Consider the following 16,306-nt stretch of genomic DNA (forward strand, 5'->3'; position numbering starts at 1 on the left):
ATCAAAACTCTGCATAAGCGCGTGCGTTTCTTGTTCGGCGTGGCATTCCGCGCAGTCGAACCATTTTCGACCTGAAGGACACGGTCGTGTCAGAGAGTAGCAACCCAGCGTCAAGATAGTGGCACGCTTACAGCACGGCGATCGAATTGATACTTGCGCGTTTAGGATATGTTTGCTTTCTTCGGCGTCAGTCGCCAGTGTGAAGTGTCCATGAGGTTTTGGTCAAAACCTACCACATCTTTGCAGATGACAAGCAGCCAGATTGGCAGAGATTTTCCTAGTAATTATGCACGGGCGTCGAAAACTGCGGTCGTTGGTTGGAGGTGTGATTCGACCACGAAAGGGATTTGGTTCAATATCCCCTGTTCGTGGACGCCCTTAGAAAAGTCGCGTCGTGGCGAGTCATTTATCGAGATATGCGGGCCGTGGATGACTCGCGCTGGTTTGTCCTCGTTTCACTCTTCCTTTATGTGCGCTTCACCTTAATTTCTATGTAGGGTGTCTCATCCCATAATGATGAGCATTAACTGATGTGCTTTGTCTTAGCGTATCGCCTTTACGGAACTTTCGATCCCCTCTCAACGAAGTTGAAACCTACTGTAAATGGTTTCAACTTACCCGCATCACCACCTTCCTAGGGACATCTCGCCGTACTCAAGATGCACCTCACGACATGATTCCGAGCGAGGCGATGGTACATGCTTGTGCCCGAATGTATTATTCTCTGGAACTAGGCGCTCGAAACGACTTCCTCCGGCAACTGTGATACATCACAAGTCGCTCAACGGCTAGACGATCGGTTCTTGAGAGAAGTGTACTGTAACTGCTCTACGCCGCCGACCTAGAACAGATCCCCCGACTTCTTTGGCCTCTCGGGATGCAACCACAACATGGGGTCTTTCAAGTCTACCCATCCCAAGAAGGGCTTGCTCAATCCGTATCCCACCAATTCCTGCAAATTCTCCGGCAGTTCCCTGACCTTTTCAACGGGATTCACAAGATACTGATTTTCCTCCTGTCTCAGATACCCTCTCGTCATGAACGTACTGTACACCAATCGTTCCTCTTCTCTGATGACACCATCCTCACCGGGTTGGTTGGTCTTGTTTGCACTGCCTCCATGAAAACATCCAGACAGCACCATGAAGCCATCACCCGGCTCCAACTCTGCGTAAAAGGTTTGTTCCTCGCGAGGCGGACCGGCCGCATAGTCCCAGAGGTGCGATCCGGGGATGAACCGGGTGGCACCGTTCCGCCGGGTGGTTTTCTTGCCAGCGACGAAAAAGCCTATGCCTGCGTCACGGCCGATCTCGTGCGTTGCGGCTGCCGGGTGGTAGACATGGTGGATCGCGTCGTCTCTGTGTAAGGCTTGGTCGCGAGCGCCGGGTCCTATGCTGAATACGATCGTGTTATTCAATTGCGGGCGCGAGACAGAAGGTTCGTTCTTCTCGCCAATCTAACGAAGTGTCAGCTGTGTCGTTCAGTAGCCCAGGGCAGCCATCAAACGGGCGTGCGGTGCGCCATGCTCACCCAATTCCAATGCAAATGACTGCTCAACAGAGCATCTGTGACCCCTTTCCAGAGGGGGTGTCCCACAATACGTTCCGCAAATGTCCTGGACTTGGTCACCATGCCGAAAGCTCGACGAGTCTCTTTCGGGAAGAATTCGCCTGCGCGGGGAGAGGAGGATTATCAGCCATGATCTTCCAACGTTGACCTGGTCAGCGTGTTGAGTGCTGGCCGCTCGGGGGGCACCCTTCTGAAGAGATAAAGACCGGTCCGCACTTACCCTCGCCACCACCTTCCCCCCAGGCATTATCTTGCTCCAACCAAGGTCTCGTGTCTTTCTCGAGACTAGCAATCTCGTCGGCATTCAACAATCCACGAATTACCACACCGCCAGCCACACGGATGGCGGCCACCAGTTCTTCAACCGAGCAGCTTGCCCCATCGAAGGACTTCACCTCGGGCACTGGCGAGGATGGACCTTTCAGATCTCCAGCATGAGTCGATCCGTTGGTCCTCGTTGGTGTGGAGAAGGATTTTGGAATGATGACGGGGATGTCGACCGCGGAGGGCGCCATTTTGACGACGACGATGACGAAGGAAAATCAACGACGTGAAGGAGCCTGAAATATGCGTCAAGGGTGGCACCGCCTCTGCCTGGCGATATAGCTGTACTCGTGCTCTAGCCAAGCCTTCAAATACATATACATTCAGGCAACGAACGAGATCGGGGGTGACAACAACCCAAGCAGGTGAGTTACCCAATCCCACTGACCGGCTCTTCCATCTCACCTACCTGATACGTACAATTTATCGGTCGGAAGAGTCCCCTGCCACATTCTGGTATGCCGAGGTGCGCCGGAAATCTCAGCACTTGCCAGATGTACATCACACCCCAGATGCTCCGAACGGGGCCGCTCAACTAGGAAAGAGAGCTCTTATCGGTGCCCTCCCATGTTCAGCATGGATGCGGGGCATGTCGAAGCCAAGTGAGAGTCTTTTGGGCTGCTCACCTTAGACATCGGCCCAAAGAGGAAAGAGAGACTTTCGATCTTGTTTGGTGGATGTGTCCCTCGGCCGAACGTCGCGGAGATGCGATCGACAGCGCACAACGCCATGGTAATTCAGTTTACACTGTGTGAGTCTCAAGTCGCACATTCCTAGGCTCTATTTCCCAGTCAAGCGGGATGAGCGCAAAGGTATCACGGCTACTCTGCTGGGTCTACTCTACTTCCTCCCCATTGCCTTCTCAACCGCCTCCAGGGCAGCCATGACCTTCTCGTCCATATACCTCCTCCCGACGATACAACAGCTGACAGGAGCACCGATCCACTTCTCCGGCTCGTACAGGTCGTAGTTGTACTTATCCTGCGCGTTCATCGGCACATAGCCTTCCTCCTTCTTATCCTTCTCCACGTCCACAAACGTGACCGGAAACACCGCGGCCGGGTAATCGAGTAAGTTCCATTGGCTGGTGTACGGCCAGTATCTTGCCGTGTCGTGCAAGGGCGCCGCACCAGGCGTGGCAGGACAGATGATCACATCGACCTCTCGTCCCGAGTCGGCGGTCTTGCTCCAGTGTGCGGCGTATTCCTCGCGGTAAGTGTCCCGTTCCACGCACAGTTCCCAGTACTCGTGCATCGTGCGGTTCTTGACATTGGGTTGCTCCTCGGTAATGAACTTCGTCAAGGGGAGGATGGGCTCGCCCGCTTCCTTCAGTGGAGCAAGGAGCATCTCCCCGCCGTCGGGGAAATACAGGCCGGAGACGATCTCCCAGGCTTTGTCGTGCTTGTAGGGTTTCCAGTCGACGACTTCCATGCCTGCTGCTCTGCACGCTTCGGCGACGATGCTCAAGGCTCGGATCATGGGCGGATGGGGCTTGACCACCCCGTCGGACCATTCAATGGCCACTTTCAGGGGCTTGGTGAACTTTTCCGGTGTCCATGGCTTGACCGTGAGTGACGGGTCCCATCGCCAGGGTTCCGTGTCCAAGATGATCTTCATGAACAGGTTGATGGTCTCGCGGCTTTGCGTCAGTGGACCGAAGGTCGCGAGGACAGAGTCTTTGCCGTCCATGGTGTGCCGCATGCCTTTGAGCGGGATGCGTTTACAGGTGGGCTTGAAGCCATAGACACCGCAATTGCTTGCCGGCGCTCGGACGCTGCCGCCAATATCGCCCCCGAGACCCTGCTCATTGTTAGCAACACCCTACAGCCGGGGAACTTTCACAGCACAACGCAGAAAGGTGGAGATATAGACTTACCCAGACGCTGCCGCGAAATCCTACAAGCGCACCCTCTCCGCCACTACTTCCACCGCAGGTCAAATTGCGATTCCACGGATTGACAGTCCTACCGTAGATGTTGTTGTCGCACTCTAGCGCCATGAGCGTCTGAGGACCCGTCGTGCGGACGTAGTAGACGCAGCCCGCCTTCCACAGGTGATCGTTTATCGGGTTTGGATCAGCAGGCATGCCAATCCACGCCACATATGAAGCATGGGTTGTCTTTCCATCCATGTTATGGTGCTCTTTAACCTGCATCGGCACGTCAGAAGCTAGTACCGCCTGCTCGAAGGGAATCCATGGACTTACCGAGATCGGTAACCCATGCAGCGGGCCGATGGGCTCTGGCAGCGAGTCGAGATACCTCGCCCTCTCAATTGCTTCGTCCCACATCAACTCGGTAACACAATTGACCTGTAGATGGGCCACGCTCAGTACTTGAGAGCGCATGGGCTCATTGAGCCGATGCTGGCTGGACCGGGCTGGGCTGGGCTTACCGCATATTGAGCCAACGCAGCTCTCCGCAAAAAAGCCCGTGTCAACTCTTCCGAGGTGAGCTTCTTCGTCCGCAGCATCTCAAGGAGCTCGATGGCATCATAGTTCTGCGTGAGCTCATACTCGCGAGGGGTGAGATACTTCTTTGGCAAGTCCTGAGAAGAAAGGGGCAGAGGGTCAGGAAGAGATTCGAAAGGCGGATCGACTTTCTTCAGCGTCTCATCGCGATAGTCTCGTGCGCCCTTGGCCTTTTCGACCCATGTTTCTTTGGAGATCATTGTTGCTGCTGCTGAGCGAGCGATTGGTGAGAGTCGAGGAGTCCGATTGTGTCTAGAAAGAGCAGCCAGCAGATTTATCGCAGTGTGAGGAAGAGGCAGGCTCAAGACTCTTACGGCTCGCCTCCTGTACCATGAGCCTAGTCTTTCTAACTTTGAAGCCCTCTATCCAAGAAGTGGAGGGTGTGATCCTCCACACACGCATGCATGTGGCCCATTGTTGTTAGACTTCGTGAGACGTGCTCTTGCGCGTCCCAGCCGTCGCGTAGACCAATCTGGGCGTTGAGATGAGCAGCTCGTGCATATGTGAACCGAGGTCTAGATAGACAACAGACGCGGAGCAGCGCGGCCGGGAGATTCCCGCCTCGATATCTCGAGTGTCCTATCAGCACATGCGGGCGGAGTGCTCGGCGAAGGGGAGACCTATCTCCAGGGCTGGGGAGATGGTGGTCCCAATGTCGATCCCACCGCTTGGTAAGACGCGACAGCCTGGATAGGAAAGAGAGATAGAGAGCCGAAGGGACGCAGAAGTGTTGCAAGGCCCAGCTTGTATCGCAGCCAAGTGGGTGACAAGATACCATTGGCATCGACGCAAAACCCTACTGGTGCTGGTGCTTCGCGTGCTATCACACTTCGATGCCTTCGACGCTTCCAACTGCATCTCATTCCTGCTTGTGCGCAGCGACGATCACCCGGCCTGCAGCAAGACGGCATCACACACCCGGTGGCGCACATCAGCGGCGCGCACGGTCTGGCAATGCAGACAAGATACTGGAGACGCCCGAGCATCCGAACGAGGTCGATAAGAAGAACAGCCCATTCCAACTGTCGCTATTGGCTGTGATGGAGATAATGCAGCCTTATACCCCTGTCCTCGAAGCCTTCCGGCTATGAATGTGGTACAAGGTACAGTACCCTCTGCTGTCGCACGACCCGCGAGAATCAGAAGAATCGACGGCGTATAAGATGGAGTGACCGGCTGCTCGTCTGGCTGGCTTCCGGCGTCCTTAACCCCAGTCGTCGTGGCAGCATCGTTCTTCTGGCTCGTCTTCTCCCGACTGTTCTCGTCACAACTACAAGCCATGAGTTTCTTGTACGAGCCTTCCTTCGGGAAGGGCAAGCTCCGGCTCAACCGACCCATCAACCAGAACTTCGTTGTCGGCGGGTGAGACTCGGTACTCCAACCTGTTGCGAAAGCACGTTGACCGGTGTCAGGATCTTGTTCTGTCTGCCAGGTATCTACCTCGCGCTGACCGGGCTCGGTGCGGGAGGTGGACGTCCCTCTTCCCAGACAGTCGCGTCCACCACCAATGCCGTCCTCTATGGCTTGTTCTGCCTGTTCGGCTGGATAGGAGGTGCCATCCTCAACCTGGTTGGGCCAAAGCTGACCATGGCATTCGGCGCCCTCGGATATCCTCTCTACGTCGGCGGGCTCTGGTACTTCGACCGACAGGGTCATGCTTGGTTTCCCTATTTCGCTGGAGCGCTGCTGGGCGTGACTGCTGGCTGCTTGTGGACGGCCGCCGGGTTCGTGCAGTTCGCCTACGCAGAAGAAGACCAGAAAGCCCTGTTCATCACGTGGCAATGGGTGTTCACATCGTTTGGTGGCACGATTGGGAGCCTCATCGCCTTTGGAGTCAACTACCATCAGACCGAGTCGACGGGCGTTTCCAACGCCGTCTACACCGTCTTGTGAGTTGGCCGCACGACGTGCCCCGTCCAAAGCAGAGACTGCCTACTGACCTGCAGCCTAGCATCGTCATAATGTGTCTGGCCATCGTGATATCTCTCCTCTTCATCATCTCCCCGAAGAAGGTGGTCCGGGACGATGGCACGCACATTGCCATCTTCACGCAGCCACGAGTCATGGAGGAGATCAAAGGCCTCATCATCTGGTTCACGGATTACAAGATCCTCGCGCTCATCCCGGGCATCTTCGTGGCCGAGATGAACCTCGTAAGTCTGAGAGCCTCTCCACGCAAGCCCAGCCGCACACTAATCTACCGTTACAGGCCCTCCTATCCAGCATCAACGCGTATTACTTCAACCTGCGCACCCGCTCGCTGAACAACGTGCTCTTCCAGTTCATCATGATGCCCTGCCCCCTACTCCTCGCCTACATCATGGACACGAGCTACATCAAATCGCGGCGCGTTCGAGGCATGATCGGCGCCCTCATCGTGGGCACCATCTGCCTGGCCACCAACGCGGGCCTCGCCGCCTGGATCACGAAGAACGACGTCAACCGCCAGAAGAACACTCCGCCGGGGGTCGACTGGAGCGACAGTGCCTTTGGCGCCGGGTTCGTCCTGTACCTCCTGTCCGGTAAGTTCCACAACGCGTCCTCTGGGCGGGTTACGTCCCCCGCAACCCTGATCTGCGCACATCTGACGCACGTTTTGACACACCAGGCATCATCTACGCGACGTATCAGATCGTCGTGCAATGGACGCTGGGCGCCCTCTCCAACGACCCCGTGCAATGCTCGCGCCTGGCCGGGCTGTTCAAGGGCACCACCGCGCTGGGCATGTGCATCTCGTTCGTCCTCGACAGCAAGGACGTGTCCTACATCGACCAGCTGATCGTGCAGTTCACGCTCTACGCCGTCGGGCTCGTCTTCCTGCTGGGCATCATCTGGTTCTGCGTCAAGGACACGAATTATTTCCTCGAGGACAACGTCATTGTGCCGCACCGCTGGGAGGAGCGCGCGCGCATCGAGGGTCTCGTCGCCGACGAGCAGATCGAGAGGGAACACCAGAAGGAGATGCTCGCGCAGAGGGGGTCTATTGTCGACGAGAAGACTCTCCCTTCGTTGGATAAGGGGGTTACCGCGTAGATTTGAGAGAGAGAGAGAGAGAGAGAGAGAGAGACAGAGAGAGGGCAATGCATAGACTGATCCATCCTCCATCCACCCTATGGCGTGCGTGAAGCACAAAGGCCACCAAGTAGGAAATGACAAGGTTAAACATCATCCTGTCATGCAGGGGACAATCCGAAGAAGTTCGAGCGATTGAATACAATCGGTAAATCAAAATCGGTGCGCTGACGAGCAACCCATCCGTTGTAGCATTTGGTGTTGAGAAATCCCATCGTGCTCTGTAGTGAGACAACGCCACGCCACAATTCTACCACCGTGGAGTACTGTAGTGTAGTGCGTATATTGTATGTATAGCACCCTTCACTCAGGTAAAATGCCCACCGAGCCTTCCTCGAGGATCATACCGCCTCTTGACGGCCTTCAGCTTTGCATAATTCGCACCATAGATCTGCGTGCCGGAGAGATGATACCCGTACGTTAGCCACCACAATAGAAACTAGACGGGAAATAGTGGCAAGGACACACAGGGCATAGGACACGGATTGTAGAACGTAGAAAGGCATAAAACTCGCGATGTAGAACGACCACGCGGATACGCTGACTTACCGCCTCGACATCATTAAACGACTCGATAAAACTAGGGAGATAATCTGCTGGAGTGTGCACGGTGTGGATCTCAAAGGGGGCGCTGGCCAGTGCGGCGATTGACAAGGCGTCTGATTGTGACTGTGACTGCGATTGCGATTGCGATCGCCTTCTCGAATCCGAGTGTGACTCAGACTCGGTCGAGTTCGAGCCCGGGAACGACCCAGTTCCGAGCTGGAGGATATGTCTGTTGGGTCTGCGCGGCCACGCTGTCGCTTCGGGGGAGGCGGTCGATGAGAAGGCGGGCTTATAAGCGCAGAGCAGAACAGCCGATCGTTAGCGTCAGCTCGTGGACTGAGGCTCCGTCGTCGATGTGGATGTGATCATGATGTTGTAGAAGGTGTCAAAGCATCACTTACAGGCTGCATGATTTCCAGGAGCACGAACGCTCCGGCGCTTTGTCGCGGATCTTGTTCCAGGAGATTATTAAACCAGGCCCACGCTCGCAGGATAAGAGAGTCGGTCAGATGGGTGTGCGGGATCGTGGGCGCGGACATCCAGCTGTTGGTCACGCCCATGGCGACGCGGAGGTTGTCTGGATATCGCGGGACGGAGGCTGTTAGCTCAGGACGACGGCAGTGGTGCATGCACAATCAGGGGGCACAGAACAGGGCCCAATGTCCTCATGAGTATATGTGCATGTCGGCTTACCTTGCTGCTGGTTCGCCTCCACGTAGGTCATGGTCCGAGTATTGTCTATTATGCCAGGCATGTCCAACGCCCAACCGAACCCGTCGGCACTCCGCCCGTGAGCTTCTCCGTTCGCATCGTACACCACGATCATGATGCCCGGCTTGGGATCTTGACCCGAGAGAGCCGCATGGGCAAGGTCCAGACAGAAGAGATGCATGGCTATCTTTGGATCTTGTGTTCTGCGAGTGAATGCCGCGACCGCTCTCGCGAGTTCGGGCAGTGCCTCGTTCGGGATGATGATGTTGCCCGAGTAGATGTCATTGGTGTATTTGTGGATCTTGAGTTTGAACGCCGTGACGACTTGGCAGGTCAGAACAGAAGTGAGCAGAAGAAGAGGAGGAGAGCGCACTGACCGCCAAAACCACCTCCTCCACCGCGGAGCGCCCAGAGTAAGTCTGGCTCTTGTGATGCCCACAGGACACGACCATCCATCGTGACAACCTGCGCGTCTAGCATGTTGTGCGGGTCAGAAGTCATTCCGAACTCAGATGATGCCCAGGAAATGCCGCCGGATACCACGCTGCCGCCGACACCGACGAAGGTGCACCGTGCGCTAAGTGCTGTGGGATGTGAGTCTCTACCCGGTCAAAAGGGGAGGACGACTACCTCACCCGCATACCCAGGTGCTGCTTCCTCAAGCTTCTCGTCGACCTCTCCCCAAGTCTGGCCGGCGCCGACGGTGATGGTCTCTGCAGCGGGATCGTGTTCGAATCCGTCAAACGCACCAAGACTGATGAGCACGTCTTTGGCGGAACTTGAGCCAACCCCGCCGGATCGCACGGCGAAGTCCAGCTCCGTGTCATTAAGATATGCAAGAGCGCGAGCTAATTGCTCCACTGATTGGGGACGGAGCAGCAGCTTCGGGCTCAGATGCCTTTGAGCGGCCCATGTTTTGGTCTCCTCTTTGTAACGCTGCGAGTCAGGCTGGATGATTTCGTGGTCATCGAGGAACGAAGACAGATCGGCGGTCCAGGGGGAAGACTTTGCCATGACGGGACACCAGAAGAAATCGTCGAGGATCCAGATACTGGCTTCGCAGTAGATGTGGACATCCCTCTGGAAGGATGGGGCTTTATAGATCGAGCTTGGCTAGGTCCATACCTCGCAAGGATATACCTGTCTGGATACACCCACCTGCCTCGTCCGACCGCGCCTTACAATGTTGCAATCACCGAGGACTCGGCGCGGTGCTAGACACATCGGTGGAGCGCTCAAACGACATCGACTGTCCAATGTGTAGCTGTGGGAAAAGAAGTTGGGGGTCTTCTGTACGCAGCAAAGCCGATGGCGTAAGGCTGGTGTGTAAGGCCACCACAGCCAGAAATGGCAAAATGATTACAATCTGTCGCTCCACTGCACAGCAACGTCATTAGCATATGTCGACGGTCCAACTGAGTGGCACTTTCATCGCAGAGAAGTATAGCAGTTGTTGAGTACTGTCATGCAGGCCGTAGGGGTGAGAATGGGAGAGCTGTTGACCCGGGCATTCCTCAACGTGCCAATGAATACGGAGTAATGTATAGAGACCTTTAGGCCCAGATCAACTTGATGTGCTTGTCTTCTTGACTTCAGCCATTCGTGCCCGACAACCATTTCTGTGTAGTGCTAGTGCTGTGGCCGTCTCGCTTGTTCAAGGAAAATATTGCCGGCTATAAACGGACCAATCTGGCCGACGACGACGTCCACTCCAGCAGCATCGCATGCCTCAGAGAAGCCAGGGGAGCTGCTACATCCGGCTACTTAATTACCAAAGAACTCTGGATGCAGCAGTGCGCTAGATCCAATCTCACCGATCTGACAAGAGCCTGCTCAGGCATCGAGACAGCGTTTATTGCTGCCCGTGAGCGGAAAGAAGTCATTGTAAAACCACAAGGCCCTCGATTGCGCTATTCTGACACCCAGTTTGAGCATTAGGAACGGTTGATCTCCGTAGCATGGTTCAGGGCAAAGTTGTTGTCTGGCTGACATCGACTGGACAAGTAATGTCCGAGAAAAAGAAGCCGCTGTCAGCCGGTGTTACATAGTCTGCGACTTGCTCGATGTAGCAAGCACAAGCGTAAACTGTCGGAATGTCAAGACCGTATCCGACAGAGATTGCGCCGACGTTCTGGTCTATGCAGTATTGCCGACAGACTGCGTATTCGATCTCGGTGGGGGATTGATAATAACCGACAACCTCCGCCGCAGAGTTAAAACCTTCTAAAGCACAAGTTGACGGTGCGGGCGGAGTTGTGGTTGTAGTGGTTGTGGCACTTGTCGTAGTGGAGGCTGTCGTTGCTATGGTCGTTGAAGTTGTCACCGTTGGGGTTGTCGTGGTAGAGATTGAGGTTGTCGTGGTCGAGGTAGTGGTGCTTGTGGGAGTCGTGGTCGAAGTAGTGGTGCTCGGGCTTGTGGTGGTTGAGGATATCGCGGTGGAGGTGCTAGTGCTTGTCGTTGAGGCTGTCGTGCTTGGGGAGCTCGTGCTTGAGCTGGTGGTGTCCGGGGTAGTCGTTGTCGCAGTCGTAGCCGTGGTTGTTGTAATTGGACTTGTCTTCGTCGAAGTTGTTGCCGTGGTGTGTAAGGCGGAGGTGGTCGTCGACGAGGAGGAGATTACGGTGGCGCTAATGGAAGATGTGCTACTTTCACCCCATCGCGTTGTAGTATCGGCAAGTGTCGTCCAACTTCTGGTGGGGCCCGACACCGTAGTGGAGGTTGTGCTTTTGTCCGGACGACCAGTTGATGAGACCGACGAGGTATCGAACCATGAGTGAGAAGAATTCGGAGGATGCGGGAATGAAGGACGTGAGGAGCTGCCAGTGTACTCTGGACCCCGAGCACTGCTCGCAGGGCGGGTGTTTCTCGAGCTCGGTGTTTGTGACGCCCTTCCTGTTGATGAGGGAGTTGTAGGTTTGACAGCGCTCGACTTTATAGTGTTGTCCCAGTCCAACCATGGCTGCTGATGAACCGCACCTGACGCAGTTGCTATCCTTGAAGTTTGCCGATCTCCGCTTGACCAACCCTCAACATCAGGACCTATTCGACTTGGGCGATAACCGGAGTTTCCTCTCGGCGCCCCTAACGTAGGGACCGTTGTGGTCGACACAGAAGGTGCCTGAGTAGCCCAGTCCGACCAGGGTTCCGCGCCATCCAAGAATGCAGCAGTAGGAATCCAGACAGGTGCACCATAGCTCTCTGTCACGAAAACTTCGCAAACAGGATCGTCTCGACGCTCGAGCTCGCTAGCAACGACTCCAAAAAGGGCTGTTAAAGCACACATCCAAGGATGGATATGCATCTTGTCAATCAAATGAGCGGACCGAGCTTGGGAGCTCCAAAAGGAACGACAAAGGTCAATGGATTGCAGGAGCGCAGCAACGAAGAACCCAAACAAACATGGAAAGGAAGGAGGTTTAAAGTCATCCTCGGCGCATTGGGCCCGCCGACGTTGAAAGACGTTTTCATCGCCGCTGTACGTAGTAGGTCTCTTTGACCCTGACAGCTCTGACTCGAGGCAAATGACGACTTCTGGTGGCGTGCCCTTCCATGACTACCCCTTGTGATGAGCTGAAATAGCCTCCATACAGAAGACAGGAAAGTCTGGATAAGCGAAATACCGTAGAGGTGGATGCAACGATGTGCTCGCAGCTCATCTCGCATCGTAGTGGCAAGTAGCGGCCAACGGTTTGAGACCGGCACCCAGCTAAGCACCAATAGTTCTTTTAGCCATGGTGTCTGGGCGTCCCTCAGCCCCTGACACTCGATGTAGCAATGCTTACCTAAGGGGAGCATGAGTACGAATAGGACTGCGAAGCCGCAGGTCAGATCTGCTGTGTCAGAAGTCAGGCTGGACTGATCGGTGCTCGGGTTCAGAATGTAGAACGAACATACTCCGTACAGAGTGCAGAGAGTCGTTATTCATTATTCATGTGTGGGTGAATAGGGCTTGGCGAAGGGATGCCTAGTCCACGTGATTAGCAGCACGTGATCCAGCTCACGACTAACTGGATACAGAATAGACTGTGGGCATGTCGCTGGCTATTCTCGGCACGATATCCGCCCCGTTTGATTGGCTGTTGGACGGGTCTAGATTCCCCTCACGACTCTTATCATCCTTCCGACGTTTGTTATCGATGTCCCTCGATTCATATGACTTCGAGCAACGACGTGGGACCCTCACCATGACAATAACCACCTGCACAGGGCAGCTCAGCTATGCGTGTAAGTCAACTGACTGGGAGAAGGACCAATTCGCTGGGATGGGCCAAGAGCGACTGCCATACGTGCGCCTCCCACAATCGGTATTGTGATCGCCGACGACCTCGATGCAGTCCCTGTCTGGCGGAGGGGGCGGTGTGCAAGGGTTACGTGCAGCAACTCAACTGGGAGAGAGGCGCCCTGCGCGTCAGCAAAAAGCGAGCAAAAGCATATCCGGAGAGCACGGAATCTAGGCTGGTTTGTACAGCTCCGCTTCCCACGCCTGCCACTTTCACCTTTGTCGACCCAAGTGAATCACAGAAGCGACCGAGGCGGAGATCAAGAACGAATTCAAAGTCCAGCCTCTCGAACTTTTCTGATCCCAGCCCAAGGAATACTGTGGCCACCGAGTCTATGCATGGAGACCCTTCTATCTCTTCCGCCTCCCCGTGCTCGAATTGGTCAGTATCGACGCCGAGCACACCGCGATTTAGTGTCGGCAGCCAGGAGATGGAGCCTGTTCTCTATCCTCAGATCGGCCAACAGCCAGGCGACGTCGGATATGCGCTGGCATTTTTCCACTCATGCTTTGCCTACACCACACTTACCTTTGATGTCAATGTCAACCCCTGGCGGGCCTGCCTGCCTTCGATTCACGAAGACTTGCCATGTGTCCGTTACGCCGCAGTCGCTCTTGCTCAGCGCCAGCAAGCACATTTCAGCGGTAAGCCTGAGGGAGTCTCAATTCTGAAGTTGAAAGCGAAGGCCCTGTCGCTCTTCGCGTCGAACTTGAATCATCTCTCCTTTGAATGCGGCCTGAGCACTGCCCTCCTTCTTATAGCTCTCGACTACGCTGAGACCGGTGTCTCGAATTGGACTGTTCACCTTCGAGGCGCGTGCCGCATCCTCGAAAGCCACGGCGGCATTCGCTTGGCTGAGTCCCGGCCCAACCTCAGGGTCCAGATCGCCATGCTCATCTGGTACGACGTGAACGCGGCACTCATCTCACGTCGTGGACCCGTTTTCCCCAGGACTTACCTTGATGCGCTCATGGCATGGCAAGCCGACGACGAATGGAGTATCCTTGCTCTTAATGGTCTCCCAGACGGCATGTTCCTCGACATGTACGACGTCGCCGTTGCGGCGTCACAGCTCGACACCATCGACTCATGCACTGTGGAGTCTCTTCGAGCAAAGTTCCTAAAGGCGCAGATCAAGGAAGGTGCAGGAAAATGCCAAGTCCTGATGTCCCAGGTTTGGAGACTGGGTCTTCTGTTGTATTGCACTCGAGTCTTCTCGCGGGCATCCACGCCTTCGTCTGTCGTACTTCAGGTGATCAAAGATGAAGAAGACTTTGATACAGGCTTGGACTTGGATATCCCTGCAGACACGCAGCTGGAAGCCCATGCGCTCGCAACCCAGATTCTCGACCTGGTGTCTACGATTCCGCCGGACAGCAATTTCCAAAAGCAGTGTCTGATGCCCATCATCCTCGCCGGCTGTGAAATGTCGGCAACAGATTCGGCACACCGAAAGATTGCTGTCGAATACTCAGAGCGCTGGAAGCAGAAGACCGGGATCTGGATATTTGACTCGGGCCTAGAATTCTTGCGGACTGTCTGGGCGAGGAACGATGTCGAGATTGCCAGTGGTGTCGAAGATGGATGCAGGGCCTTGCAGGTGCCGTGGACGGAGGTTTTCTTACCAAGTGCAGGTCATGGATTTCTCTTCGGATGATGTTGAGAAGCAAAGTCCCGTCTGATCTCACCCCAGCTCGCAGTATTGTTATCACTTTATGCCAGAGCAGTGGTAGAGGTCGGAGAAGTGAGAGCGTCAGACGAGACGAGACGGTCCACCTATTCTATCACTCCGCACTCGTCGAGCCGCTCGCAGTGGAGGCAGTAAGACAGACCTCGTCTTCATACTCGCGGTTACGACCTATGGCATCAGGGACACCTAGAGGTCCGCATGAGGCGTCCTCACAAGTAGAACGACTCAACCATCACCTGAGGGATATCTGCGCGAACCTGCCGCCCAGAAGAGCGATCCGTTACCAGTTGTCGAGAGTACCCTGCTGCCAGCGACATCAAACACGAATCTGCCAGTCATCGGCGAAACCAAGGGAGCCTACTGCAGTGCATACACCAGCACTACGATGAACACGGGAGCAGCCTGCGCGGCGTGAGGAGTGCATACTGACTGAAGATTCATTCTCCAGCCGGTCGATCCATACGCACAGAGAGCAAGAGCAAGAAGAAGCGCGGGAGGAAGATCGTGCATGCGAGAAAGGCTCTTGAAAGTTGACCAGTTCAATTCGACAAGTTCAAACCAGCCTTGCGGAAGATATCCATAGCCCAGGTACCGTAGACTACCAGTACCTATATCGGGACCAGGACCAGGACCAGGACCAGTATCAGTACCAATACAAGTACCAACACGTACATACATGGGTACTGTAATTTCGCGCGTCAAGTCAAGAGAAGGTGCCCAGCAGAGTATGCAAGTGTACCTGCGTCTAACAGAGTTGACAGCTGTCAAACCCAAGCCCCCTAGATTGCGAGACTGAAGTCTATGTCATATCATGTCATAATCATGCCTGGTATGGTAGTGAGTGACACTTTGTGACACTTCACACACGCGCGAGCGCGAGCGCGACCATGAACGCGGATACGAACGCGAATGCAACTTGCAACTGCAATCCCACGCCTTGTCATTGTACTCGTACGGAGTAGGATTATGATATAGCATGTAGCTAGCATGTGCCCCATGGATGCCCCATGCAAACCGTCCGCATCATGATCCCCATCAACGAGCCGACGAACCGACTTATGATCCATGGATTGTATTGATTCGCCGAGTAAAGTGAAGTGATTTGACCTGACCTGATACGACTTGATCTCTCCGGGCCCATCTGCGAGGTTCACAAGCGGGGCCCCCCCCCCCCCCCCCAGCACGGCCGGATCTTGTTGTTCCAATCTTGTCTGACACGTTCCAATATTGCGAGACAGCATCATACTACGTAACTGAAGCTGGCACGCACGCACGCACGCCCGATATGCACGATATGCACGATATGTACTCCATACTCCCTCCGGAGCATGCATGCCGTGGCTGGCGTTCATGCATGCATGTCTCAGGTTCGACCGGGCCGCCGCCAGGAAGCGTCATCGAGCGTTTGGACATACTGGGTCCATACCAGCACGACACCATCCGATCCCGTCCATCCATCATCCCCCATCCCCATCAAGTCAAAATCAAGGTATGAGGATGGAGTGGTTGTAAACTGATTGATTGATTGATCGATCGTTAAATCATGAATGCTGTCATTGTACTCCGTACATCATCCATCATGGCACGTCTGGGGGTGGGTGTACTCGTATACTGGGGCCACCTCCCTTGGATTGAAACATCCGCTTA

At 55.0% G+C, this 16,306-nt stretch overlaps 5 protein-coding genes across 5 annotated transcripts; 2 read left to right on the forward strand and 3 right to left on the reverse strand.

Moving 5' to 3' along the window:
• Positions 1 to 841: 841 nt before the first annotated feature.
• On the reverse strand, positions 842 to 2,084 carry G647_03921 (uncharacterized protein; the record flags this gene model as incomplete). The annotated part of the gene is made up of 3 exons (XM_008728266.1): positions 842 to 1,456; positions 1,531 to 1,670; positions 1,790 to 2,084. 3 exons carry the CDS (start codon positions 2,082 to 2,084, stop codon positions 842 to 844), a joined length of 1,050 nt encoding a protein of 349 aa, XP_008726488.1.
• Positions 2,085 to 2,733: 649 nt separating this feature from the next.
• G647_03922 (uncharacterized protein) lies at positions 2,734 to 4,563 on the reverse strand (the record flags this gene model as incomplete). Its single annotated transcript, XM_008728267.1, has 4 exons — positions 2,734 to 3,693; positions 3,770 to 4,042; positions 4,100 to 4,204; positions 4,288 to 4,563. 4 exons carry the CDS (start codon positions 4,561 to 4,563, stop codon positions 2,734 to 2,736), a joined length of 1,614 nt encoding a protein of 537 aa, XP_008726489.1.
• A 1,079-nt stretch (positions 4,564 to 5,642) lies between these two features.
• On the forward strand, positions 5,643 to 7,396 carry G647_03923 (uncharacterized protein; the record flags this gene model as incomplete). The annotated part of the gene is made up of 5 exons (XM_008728268.1): positions 5,643 to 5,725; positions 5,776 to 6,252; positions 6,315 to 6,516; positions 6,573 to 6,885; positions 6,972 to 7,396. The coding sequence occupies 5 exons, from the start codon at positions 5,643 to 5,645 to the stop codon at positions 7,394 to 7,396; spliced, it is 1,500 nt and encodes a 499-aa protein (XP_008726490.1).
• Positions 7,397 to 7,742: 346 nt separating this feature from the next.
• On the reverse strand, positions 7,743 to 9,706 carry G647_03924 (uncharacterized protein; the record flags this gene model as incomplete). The annotated part of the gene is made up of 6 exons (XM_008728269.1): positions 7,743 to 7,826; positions 7,985 to 8,269; positions 8,383 to 8,558; positions 8,675 to 9,016; positions 9,070 to 9,276; positions 9,328 to 9,706. 6 exons carry the CDS (start codon positions 9,704 to 9,706, stop codon positions 7,743 to 7,745), a joined length of 1,473 nt encoding a protein of 490 aa, XP_008726491.1.
• A 3,693-nt stretch (positions 9,707 to 13,399) lies between these two features.
• G647_03925 (uncharacterized protein) lies at positions 13,400 to 14,626 on the forward strand (the record flags this gene model as incomplete). Its single annotated transcript, XM_008728270.1, has 1 exon — positions 13,400 to 14,626. One exon carries the CDS (start codon positions 13,400 to 13,402, stop codon positions 14,624 to 14,626), a length of 1,227 nt encoding a protein of 408 aa, XP_008726492.1.
• Positions 14,627 to 16,306: the final 1,680 nt, after the last annotated feature.

Source organism: Cladophialophora carrionii, assembly GCF_000365165.1.
Source record: "Cladophialophora carrionii CBS 160.54 unplaced genomic scaffold supercont1.3, whole genome shotgun sequence".
Taxonomy (NCBI): domain Eukaryota; kingdom Fungi; phylum Ascomycota; class Eurotiomycetes; order Chaetothyriales; family Herpotrichiellaceae; genus Cladophialophora; species Cladophialophora carrionii.